The sequence below is a fragment of the Carya illinoinensis genome, chromosome 5, assembly GCF_018687715.1.
Source record: "Carya illinoinensis cultivar Pawnee chromosome 5, C.illinoinensisPawnee_v1, whole genome shotgun sequence".
Classification (NCBI taxonomy): domain Eukaryota; kingdom Viridiplantae; phylum Streptophyta; class Magnoliopsida; order Fagales; family Juglandaceae; genus Carya; species Carya illinoinensis.
Genome location: NC_056756.1, coordinates 10,447,655 through 10,460,110, shown reverse-complemented (window position 1 = coordinate 10,460,110; position 12,456 = coordinate 10,447,655). Strand labels below are relative to the sequence as shown.

The 12,456-nt window shown below is 36.9% G+C and overlaps 1 protein-coding gene across 1 annotated transcript; it reads right to left on the bottom strand.

The window, feature by feature from the left end:
- Positions 1 to 391: 391 nt before the first annotated feature.
- On the bottom strand, positions 392 to 11,930 carry LOC122309966 (actin cytoskeleton-regulatory complex protein PAN1-like). The gene is made up of 13 exons (XM_043123797.1): positions 11,496 to 11,930; positions 8,884 to 9,979; positions 7,191 to 7,397; positions 6,868 to 7,097; positions 5,996 to 6,070; positions 5,278 to 5,349; positions 5,095 to 5,193; positions 4,883 to 4,954; positions 4,697 to 4,811; positions 3,817 to 3,885; positions 3,117 to 3,462; positions 1,639 to 1,765; positions 392 to 1,226 (listed from the first exon to the last, which is right to left on the bottom strand). Exons 1-13 carry the CDS (start codon positions 11,643 to 11,645, stop codon positions 795 to 797), a joined length of 3,090 nt encoding a protein of 1,029 aa, XP_042979731.1. The 5' UTR covers positions 11,646 to 11,930; the 3' UTR covers positions 392 to 794.
- Positions 11,931 to 12,456: the final 526 nt, after the last annotated feature.

Here is a 12,456-nt window from a genome sequence, read left to right as displayed (position 1 = left end):
AGCTCATTTCCAAAAGAATGATTGCTAAAAAGGGTAGGGTTTGTGGCATATTGTAAAATTATTATTTTTTAAGTCAATCTCGTCAACAGTACGAACACCAACATCATTGTCAAAACGAACTCCGCAAATGCAATGAAAATAGCATACTTAAAACCGGGTACGATGAACAGCCAATGATGATCTGTTTCTGTTTGATTGTTGAAATAAATTCAACTCAAATCATAATTATTGATAACATTTACTATTTTTTAACTTTTCATAAAAAAAATTATGCCTAATTCAACCTATTTCATATATTTTAATTTAAAAAATTAAACTCATCTAAATTTATAAAATATTATCATTCACAATTCAATTAAACTCATCTTAACATCCAAACGTAACATCCGGATTAACAACCAAATATTTTATTCAAGATTGACAGATTGCATACAATACAGATCACACCGCCTTTATGGCAAGATAACATACTCATCTGTGTTATAAGAAAATTCTGTGTATATTCCTTTCAACAGGGCTTGAGACTGCCCTAACAAACAAGCTAAGAAAAATAAAAGGGGAAAAAAATTAATTTGAAAGTATAAAAAGAAAAAAAAAAGAAAAAAAAAAAAAAAAAAAGACGTGGTGGGTGGGGATGCACAAGGAGAAATACGAAAAAAAAAACCTATATTACAAGCAATTGGTGGTTGCAAAGTACAGCATACTAAGACAAACCACTCCAAAGATAGTATTGTGAACAAACAGCACTCAGAAGAAGATAGTAAACCACACGGATAAGGTGCATCACCAACCAGCTAAAACGCACTCCAATTATCTAAGGTTCTCTTAGGAGTTTGACTCTCCAATGACGTTCTAAATGGCTCGGATCCAAAAGGGTCCGAGTCGTCAAACGATGGGAATCCATGACCCTGATCATAGTCTCTACTGCTGCGAACTGAATCAAAGCGTGCTAGTGTTTCCCGTGGGGCTAAAAATCCAGTGTCGTGTGAGCTGAAAGAATCAAATCTTGAGAAGCTGTCAAAAGTGGGTCCTGATGCCTCATGGTAATGCGGTGAATTGCCTGAACTGAAGAGTGGTGTGCTAGGAACTGAATCATCAAAACTAAATGCACTCTTCTTCTGGAAAAAGCCTCCTCCTGCCTGTGGTGACTCCGTTCTGATAGGGTTTAGACCAAACTCCCCAGATCCAAAGAAATAGTTCTCTCCATTTCTTTCTTGATCCGTCCCCTATTCAGTTTATTCATGTTAGACAAGGCATTTTCACATTGCATGTTGACAGGGAGCACAGCATAGTAATGACCAAACATAAATTTCAAAGAGACACCATAAGCTATAGAATAAAAGCTCTGCAGGCCATCTACATAATTTCTCAAATAGAGGATGTAGTTTTGGTAATGTTACATCAACTTATGAATTTTTTTTAAGGAATACATTTTTGTATACACTGGAGATTCTGAACATGTCCTATGTCCTTAAGCTTTGGCCTCCCTTCCAGTTATTTTCCTTCACCATAAGTTTTCTTAATTTATACAACATTTTCATTAAAAAAATATTAACAGGACGTACTTCTAGCATGATTTGAGCAAAATTTCAAAATAAACATGGGGTAGAATTTGCCTATCAAAATAAATTTGCATACCTTGGAAGTACTGACTGGATTAAGGCCCCACACTGAGTCCACATCATCATTAGTGTCAAATGTTCCCCAAGTTGGTTCATCAAAACTCTTATCACCAGAAAACACAGACCCAGCACCCCCATGATCGCTGTACAAAATAATTACATACTCAGCTACATGCACATAGCTTATAATAATTACATCAAATGGAGGGGACAACCTAGAGAAAACATTTGAATCTAGCATAGAGGGATTAAAAACAACAGATCAATGAACTGTCAGGTAATCAAGTACTACTGTTTACCATGAACATGGGATATTGTATATGCGAATCTTCTATTCATGTATAAATGAGCAGGGTATGTAAATGTTCTTCATGCACATGCACTTCTAGACGTTGCCTTTTATAGCCACCGTGTGAAAAAGATAAAACATGTTGCATACCAGGATTAATGATGAGATGCATAACTTAGAGATACCATCATTTCAGGACAAAGGAGAGAACATAAAACATTTGGGAAATGTTATCTATTACCGATATAATTTCTTAAGCATCCTCTTTATATTTTATTGAGCCACCTAATCATTTCACTTTATTTTTCATTTTATTTTATTGACCTATGACAACCTTTCACAGGCTAAAAAGACCTTTAATTGTATGTGCTTTATTACCACAATAATCCCACTAGATTTTTTGACGCTAAGACTAAAAAATAAGAGGTTTGAAGAAAAAACATTTCCTACCATTTATGATTACTAATTCAATAGAGAGGGAAAAAAAAAACTTTTCATCTTATAGTGGTTATTGATTTCCCATTACTTGTCTCTTTGGCTTTCCCCGCCACTTAACTCTTCTATCTTTTTATTCTTATTTTTCCAATAAAGAAAAAAAGACTATATATCTTTTGGTTGATATTAACTACATTATTTACCCCTTTGGCTTCATTACCTCTGAACTATTCTACTTTGAACTCTTTGTATTCTCACCAGTTAATTTTGATGTTTGTTAAGATATGAAAATTGTCCTTCCTTGAGATTATAAGAATGCTCTCGCATTTTAGACTTTTTGCGACAGAAATTTTAGACAATTAATATATAATAGTAAAGTAAGTCTTTCTGCGCATTGCGATGACTAGTTTCATAAAATACAAAACCGAGAACAGCACAAGGCAACACAAAAACAAACAGATGTCAAAAAGAAGAATATCTCATATCAGACAGGCATGAAAGCTTTCTTTTCTTTTCTTTTTAACTCTCTAAATTCATCAGTGATAGGCCCATTAGTAATAAGAACAGTATGATACATTGTTGAGTAAAATGCATCATAAATAAAATGAAGAAGCAATAACTTCAAAAGAAAATAATTACAAATCTCAACGGACAATTAAAAACAAGAACATGTCTTCAATAATGAAAAAACCATGTGTGTTGGATCAAAAACTATCGATCAAGAAAATATTTACCACGCAGAAAATTAACAGAAATCTATAGAAGAATACCTTTGATAATCGTTATCACGCGGTGAAGCATCTGCATCCATTGCCTTGTCAAAGTTAAAATCTGGAAATTCTCTAGGTGGACTTTCAATAGCACTCCTTGCTACAGGGCTGTTAGGAGTACTTTTTGCCAAGTCATCTTCACCTTTATTATATTCTGACCCATTTTCAACAGCGTGTTCATTCATAATCTGTGGCTTTTCCAACTTGGTATCATTGCTAGGTGAAGCAGCAGCAGTTGGGCTCTCAATTGTGGAGGCTTTTTCATCCCTAGCTGATTTAAATTTCTCCCTTGGTGGGGCTATGACATTTTGGACATCAAGAGTAAGCTCCTTGACAGAAGTGAACCCTGAAAATTGTAGATTATGCATGAGCCAACATCAATATTACACCCCAGATCAAAATTCTTAAGGACAGAAAACCACCACGCACAACACAGATAAATCATTATCACCTCTGGTTTACAGGAAACAAGCCACAATCAGTGTACATTACATAATTGATAAATGAAAGAGTACCAAAATATTTCCAATAATTATCATTGTATATGCACTGAAATTACTACTCTCATGTATTATCATATGCAATGCAAGACTGGAAACCAAGGCATCACATGCTAAAAGGTGAAAACCACATATCACACTAAGATCTCTTTGTTGCAAAGTAAGACCACTTTGGTGCTTGTGTAATTATTGTTGCATACCTTCATCTTCAAACTTATCCCAATCTTGATCCCAGTCAGCAGCACCCTCTTGGATGCCAGGTTGCCAGCCTTAAAATAATTAAGAAAAAAGTATACAAAAAAATTTCAGTCATCACAATCAAACAGAAGGCAAAAGCAGTACAACACAAGCAGGACAAATAGAGTACAGAAGCAATGAGAAGGAACAAGCTCCGTGGTAGCCAAATCAACCAGGACAATCATGGTTTCTTACTACCAATTGGAAAAGGATTCAACCATATCCTCAAAGGAACAAATACCTTTTTTGATCCGTAAATAAGGTTTTATTGATCATAAGAATAGGCAAAGGCCCAAGTACATGGGTCATATACAAGAGCAACGCTTAGGAGTGGTGTTCTAGTGATCCTCAAAGGAACAAATATTGACAAACTTTAAGGAACCTTCCTAAAAGGTCACATTCTACATTCTTACATTGCTTCAGAAGAAGTTTGGGAAAAGCCAAAGAGAAAATTTGAAGATGTTGGAAAGTTCACAACAAACACATTTGCCATGAGTCGTACTTCATTCCAACTTGAAGCACATGTGTTGTATTATTTATATTGGCATTATCAAAGTTTTCATTTGAAGTTATACATATATTTTTTATAGGTTTTTTTTTTTTTTTTTCACTTATGTTAAAGAAGCAAAGCATTGTCCAATTACACAGGAAGTTATATATTAGCATCCTATCAAAGTCCAAAGCCTTTGCCGACTGCCCTTTATCCTCGAACAATGAAAGCCAAGGATATGGCTAAAATGTCTTGTGGATGCCACATAACAATGTTAAGAAAGTGGAGGACTGGCGACTGTCTAATTTGGTAAATGAAATATACAACATAGTGAAAGTGTGACAGAAGCATACCAAAGGGAAGCTCAGTTAATGTTGTTGGTTTCGCACGTAAACCATATTTCTTGCAACGCCCATTAAGAGCTTTCACTAGCTCATCAAGGTCTGATTGGATATGATCAGCACGAACCTGAAAATTTCAGTTGAAAATGAACTTCAAAGTTTCTCGAAAGGCACGGGACCATATTTGTTAAGACATACCTGGAGAACACCATCAGCACTGCCATCTTGTTCCATCTTGACAATTGCCTGATATAGCTCCATTTTCTTCTCCTGTAAATAAATAGCATAAGATAAAATATAACTGTGAGGAATGTAAATGCCACTTTTTTTATAAGTATAATGTCACACTTCTAATACGTGAATGACCAATGGAAAGCTCCTTATGGGTCATTCTTAAAAAGAACACAAACCTGTAAATCACGAAATGTAGCTTCTCCAAGGGTTAATTTAGAGGCTACATCACCAGCTTGCTTGTATTTGTCTTCATATTTCTTGGCTAGGGACTCGACCTAAAGCACAGATGGTTTTCGTTAAGCACATGGTTGTAAAAAAAAAAAGGACAGAATATACACAAGCTCTGCATCCAAAGATACCTCACGTTTATCGGCAGATGTCCTTTCTATGATCTCGTTAAGGCGATTATCACATCTGCTCTTGTATAGAACCTAGTACCGAAGTGAAAAAGAAATTCAAGGAAGACATAGCCAAATAATTAAACATTATTGCTTCCAATATTACTTATAAAGTGTGCAAGACTATAAAGAGAATAGTACAACACATGTCTAGTTCCCAGACAAAGAAACGTGATGTCTTTGCATGGTCGGCCCAGCTTAATATAGATTGCAATCTGGGAAGCTTCCCCGGGAAAAGGAAAAGGTCTACAAACAAGATGATTACATTAAGTAGATTGTTTTCTGAAAAACATGAAGAGGATTATACCACCAAATACACGTCCTTGCTGCTAGTATCAAGATGTTTTTTTTAACTGTCAAAACTGCAGTACATTAGTTTACTGCATATTTGGAAGCTCCTCACTTTTTGTCCTTAATCTGTATCTAGTGCTCACATCATATCCATCCACATTTGCAATGTAATTTTCTTGCACATATGCTCACATCATATCCATTCACTGGTTTAATATGATCAGTGGCTCTCCTGGTGATTATTCATATTGGCACAATCAATATTTCTGACACAGAAGTCCATACCTTAACAAGAAGGAACTATTAGATCTCCAACAACAACAACAAAAGGTTGACACATGCAATGGAAACAATCTTCAAATAGAAAGAAAGAACATGAATTACTCACAAGTTCCTGCATTTTAACACGATAAAACTCAATTTTCTGTCTAGATTCCAACAATTCTTTCTCCAGCTCTTCTACCTATAATGAACAAAAAGATTCGGGTCAAAAGGATGCTCAGTACTCCTAAAGGGAAGAACATGGCATCTAGATTAATATAGAAAAGCAACCAGAAGAAAATGGGGGGAAAACTTTTGCAAGTCTATATCTAGTCATGCCCTAGAGACATCAAGAAATGGCTGATAGCCAAGTAATATTATGAAAATCAATGTCACAACAGAGAAGTTTAATGTTAATGCTACCTTGACATAGGCCTTGGAATTGGCAGAATGAACTAACAGAATACGAAATTAAGGGCAAAACCAAAAGTTAATTCATGGTTGTAAGACCATTTCATCAAATTATTTAATCTGATATATTTTTTTGATAAATAATTATTTATTTATTTATTTAATCTGATATTGTGAGAGCAATACCAAACGCTTGGTTGATGGGGTAAATTGCTAGTGACCATAACCCCATAATGGGGAAAACCCAAAGCACTCTGGTTTGAAAACATAAGGTCTACAAATCTAGAAAAGATAGATGGTAAATTTAAACTCTTGGATGCTAAATAAAGATGTTACAGAGAAGAATGGGCTTCAAAGTGAAAATAATTCATGAAGAAAAGAACAGAAATTTAACACTAATGTGGATCCATTTAGAGGGAGGAGGAATAAAGCAAGCAGCCTAACTTCACCTTTCATCCAAATGTAATTTAAAAACCTAATGTTGTTGCTTTACACCTAGATTTAAAAAATAATAAGAATCCAGTAAAAACTTAAAAGTTAAGATGTCTAAAAAACAGGCAATGTGAGAAATGGAAACAGAATAAGTGCCTTTTTATCAGCCTCTGTCGCTTCTTCGAACTTTGAATTGAGCGAGTTCTGCTCCTCCTTACTTAGCTGATTTACAAGTTGCTTCTCCAGCACTGGTACTTTTGACTTCTGCAGATTGGCCTCTGACCCTTCAGCCTGGGGGACTGCAACTGGTGGCCTTGGCGGTCTAGCTGCAACAGCAGTTATATTCCGAGTGCCAGAACTAGGAATCCCATGCTGTTGTTGAGGACCTTTGAACAAAATAGGGCATAAAGATAAGGGCTAATTTTCAATAAATAATGCCAGTTAATATAATCTGGATGATTCATGGCACAGAAGAGTACCAGATGGAGGTCGCCATGTTGTGTTGGTGTAGTTGGTCACAGATTGACCAGGGGTCGATGAAAACATAATATTGCTTGGAAGCACTGCTGGAAGAGGACGTCCTTCCCTATACCTCTCCATCAAATAAAGAGCAATACAGAACTCCTCAAGAGAAAGCATGCTATCATTATCCTGATCGGATAAGTCCCACACCTGCTTTAAAATCTCTGACAAATATAAACAATATATAATGGTGAGAACAATGAGACCATGAGATTAAAAGTTTCCACAAAGATATTATCTGCATGAAACATAAATTAGACAAAACACATGGCATAGCCTTAGTTCACTGTTGCAACTACATTCACTATTGGCAAAGGAGCTGAAGAAAATGCACTCTATGAAAATAGAATTTGAAAAATATCGAGCCTCACATTTCTCAGACCAATGCCAATATTTGGAATCCAATTAACTTGGAAACTAGTGCAAATAAGATACTCCATCACTAGCAGGTTGCACATCAAACAGACCAACACCAATAGCTTTATTAGTCATGGTAGTGAGCCATACAACAACATGCTAATAAGAAGGAGGTTGTGCAATATACGGGTGTAACAACCAAACAGACTCAAAAGCACGTAAAACACACAACAGGGAACCCAGTAGCTGACCACCTCATACACTAAGAGCAGGTTTCGGGCCTCAGATGAGACACAAAATTCTCATCTGATCTCATCTCATCTCATTCCCAAACATAATTCAAATACAAAATTTTCAAATTAATCATTACAACTTTTTCAAACTAATCATTATAGTTTTTTCAAACTTTCAAATAAAAAAATAATTCCAACTTTTTCAATCCCCAAACTAAAATAATATTATCAAACTATATTCTTACAATATTTTAACTTTATAATATTTTGTACTCAACTTTTTCTCTCTCCTTTCCCAAAATCCCAAAAATACTCAACTCAAACTATCTCACTACTATTCACAAACTATCTTACTACTATTCACAAAATTCTCATCTCATCTCACTCCCCAAACCTCCCCTAATTCTAGCAACAGATGATCTGTGCTGTTCAGCTGGGAAACTGGGCACTTGAAGACAAACTAAAACTATTGATGACTGTACCATTCAGAAAGTTAAAAGGGAGAAACAACAAAATAGTAATCCATTCAGACTGATTGCATCGATTATGCATTCAGACTAAATGAGTACATGATAAACAGTAGACCTTTAATTAACCATATCTGCAAGAGTAAGTGGCATACAACCCACAGATAAATTACTAGTAATTATTAGTTATTTATACCTATGGGTGAATGACGGGAATTGAACCCGCACAAGGTGGATTCACAATCCACTGCCTTAATCCAGTTGATAAATCTGCCCCTATACTCCATGTAGTACAAATTACATGGAGATTGCATTTTCTACCAGCTGGGAAAATATTATTTAAATTAAACTGCAAAAGGATTATGCCATTAGTCTTGCAACAATGGACTGACAGGGATAGCATATAACTAATCTTTATAATTAAATATTGCTACTGTACAGGTAGATCTGAAACACATGTACATGTGATATTAGATATTAATCAGTTATATATTAGCTAAAGATATATCTAATTAATATCTAATATTGTGGGTGCCATCATTTCTGAGGTTACTTTTTAAACAGCAAGGTCCACAGTGAAAAAATAGTTCTACCTCTTGGCAGTCGCCAACTCAGAAATAAATTGCGGGCTTCTCCACCAGTGATTCTCCCATCTCTGTCTTTGTCTACTTCAATGAACACTTTGGTATACTTCTGAACATCAGTCTGAGTCATCCTAGGCCATGCCAGCTGGGATTGACTGGAAGCAGAACTCTGAGCTCCAAGTGATATTCCAGATGAACTAGATGCAGTAGCAGTCTGTGTTGAGACCTTCTGATTCTGATTCTCATGTGACCGGGCCTGCTGAAGCTGACCACCAACAGGTTGCATTGTGAGTGAAACCTGCAAAGAATCAAAGGCATTTGGCCTAACAGAAGGCTGGGTACCAGCAGATGCTGGAACGACAGTTGATGGGACCTGCAAATTGCCTGCAGAAGTTGTATGTGCAGAAGAATCTTGCTTTGAGTGAGATGGGGTAGCAGAAAAGACATCACCTCCGAAAATAGAGTCAGAAGCAAATCCATTTCCAGATATATTCAGTCCTTTAGAGTCCTTAGCTGGTGTTCCCGATGGCTTCATTCCAGATGTTGCCAGTGGTCTAGGTGGTAATGCAGCAGTTGATCCAGATGCTGCCAGCCCAAATTCAGCACGAGTTGTTGAGGGACCTATCCCGCTAGCTGAGACTTGTGAGGCTACTCCTAGTGAAGCTGCACCTGTCGTTCCACCTACCCAGTCACTTGAGCTGCTTGAGTTCGGAGGGCGGGGTCCAGTCATGGCACCTCCACTAGGTAATACTTGTGGAGGCCTCGACAACTGACTTCCTTGTGAAGGAAAATGCTGCTGGTTCATAACCACGTTTGAAGGTACTTGTGGTCCTCTGATCACAACATTGGGGGAGGACAATGGAGGAACAGCACCAACCTGAGGGCTAGGAGCTGCTACAGCGGAATTGAGCCGAGGTGCAGCAGTGGCAGTCAAATTGATCTGTGGTGCAGGTATTTTAGCTGAAGCTGGGCCATATAATGCTGCCTTCACTATTTCGGGGGTTAGGTCTCGCTTACTTTGTGCCACAGTTACAAGTTTAAGGGCATTATAGAACTCTGCCCGACCAAGGAAACCACTCTGGCTCTGGTTGGCAATTGCCCATACCTGCAGATAAAAATAAGATATCAATATAAATGAAAGCTGATTAAATCAGATACTATCTCTAGTTCAGTCTGTCCATACATCTTTTCCTCATATTGTGCCAAAGATATAAAACTGATGTACACAAGAAGTTACAAAACCAACCAGCTCTAAAGAGTTGGCAAGCACTCCTCAAAAAAGAAGACTTGCCATAATGGTATGCTTGGGTTATTCTATCCCATGGCATACTACTCCAAGTCCCATGGCATACTACTCCAAGCTATCATACTTTTCTATCTCCAAAATTTCCAATGCCAACTCTTTAAGACCCATCTGATTAACTGAGGAAGTTCCTAAATAAAAGCAAAAAATAGAAAAAAATAAAATGGAACACCCAACATCTCTAATAAATAAGGTAATGGGAAATGATTTGTGCAATCGTAGGGTGTGCAAGCCCCACACGCTCCCTTTAAAAAAAAGTTGGGGCCCACCATAACAAAGTAGGTTTTTTCATGTGAGTCCCAGATTTGTCCCACTATTTTTCAAAGGGAGTGCGCAGCCTTATGGTATGTATGCCCCATCCCTGGGCCAAACGGAGCCGGTCACTTTGTTAGCCCCACTATTTTCCAAAGGGAGCATGTGGGGCTTGCACACCCTAGAACTGTATCTAGCAATACGCCTCAAGCAAGTTGCCCTCCACGAGAACTTTCCAAAGAGACAAAAAGTTAAAAATTGAAGAAAAAAAGGACTACATTGGTAGGAGTAAGGGCAACACAATTCCAAGGATGTCATTATGCTCTATCCCAAAAGTACCTAATGAAATGTTAGAACCTCATCCTTTTTTACTTGTACATGTACACACCCTCGCTTACGCTCTCCAACCCCCAATACATGGCTCCTTTAGAACTCTAATTCCAAATAGGCCTCCAAATTTTAGAACCCCAACGTAAGAAACCTGCTTTGCCCCAGGAGCATATATACTCCACTAATTTAATACTTCCCCACCCCTACTGCCCAGCTTCATCCCAGGGATATACTCAAAACTTTAATGATAGCATCATACTGAACCAACCATCTTCCAGATGATTACAGTTCAAATTGTTCATCTGTATTGTGATTTACAACTTGTGTTGTAGTCTGCACTACAGCATCTTATTACCAAATAAAATTCTCAAAGACCGATGTAAGCATTTCTTGACCCCCTTGCTACTACAATCTTCTTCAAAAGCTTGGTTCAACAAAGTTCACTGGAAAATGCAACCAAATGGAGTAATGGTAAAATACAACGTAGGCGTGCTAAAAATCTATTTTATACCGAAAACATCACACGAATTCCAGAACTTATCGAAAAACCAGCAATCAATAAGAGAATTATGCAATTCTAAGCAAACATCAACAGCTCAAACCACTCATAGACTGAAATTACTAATCAATTCGATCCAGAGCACAGAAAATATGATTGAATTACACAAAAAGGCACATGCGAATATATGTGTGTGTATAAATATACCCATACACAGAGATGTAGAGAGAGAGTTACCTGCGCAAGAACCTGCTTAGGCAAACCGGAGCCTTGGAAGAAGCCCACGGCTTCAGAGCCGCTGATTCGTCCATCGCGGTCTAAATCGGCTCGAAGAAAATATGCATCAAAGAGATCCACATTCGGCCCTTGGTTCTGCGCCGACGCCATCTGGGTGGATTAAACAGCACGGCCGATTGAGTCCGAGTCTCGCAGATCAGAACATGGTATCGAAGGCAGAGCGGAGAGCATATGCATGAGAAATGCTAGACGTGGGAAAGCAAGCCGGACAATGTCGAACCAAAATCAGAGCAAAATTCGAAGCCCTAAATCTTTCAAATTATTGCTTCGGCCTCTGTTTCCATGTTTTCTTTTCTTTTTTGATTCGGAGAAAAAAAAAATACTGGAAAAAGAAAGAACAGATAGAGAGGGCAGAGAGGAGATCGGAAGGTTTTGAAATAAAAATAAAATAAAAATGGTCGATGTCATTTTAATTTCCTAAGGACAAAAGTGCCTCCATTTTCATTACAGTATTTCAATCCTACCACTGGCCCAGTCACCGGCCCATTATGGGCTCCCTTTTCGTACTATAAAGAGTCATCTTTGTAAACTTCCAAATGAAAAAATATAGTTGCAAGAATAATTATGTACTAATCTGTATATTAATATAATGTGATTAGTTAAAAAATAAATTTTATTAAAAATAATGTTAATTTAAATTTTAAATATAAATAAATCAGTATTAATATACAGATTAGTATGCAACTGTACTTATATAAAGCAAAACTCTTTCAAAATTGGTAATCACCGACCCATTGGATAGAGGGGTTTTTATTTTTTTAATAAATTTATTTTATTTAAGGGGATAGAGTAATTTAGGAATACTGCTAGGGTGCGAGCATTCTCAGATTTATTAAATGTATTTTTAAATTTTAGCTAATATTTTATAAATTTACATTTGTCTATTTTATTTAAATTTAAT

What these genes read in the sequence shown, in the direction of transcription:
- LOC122309966 (XM_043123797.1), bottom strand. Translation starts at nt 11,645, where the DNA reads ATGGCGTCGGCGCAGAACCAAGGGCCGAATGTGGATCTCTTTGATGCA. An exon ending in CGACAGAGGCTGATAAAAAG is followed by an intron (nt 6,071 to 6,867) that starts GCACTTATTCTG and finishes TGTTCATTATAG; the next exon opens with GTAGAAGAGCTGGAGAAAGA. An exon ending in CTACATTTCGTGATTTACAG is followed by an intron (nt 4,955 to 5,094) that starts GTTTGTGTTCTT and finishes ATTTATTTACAG; the next exon opens with GAGAAGAAAATGGAGCTATA.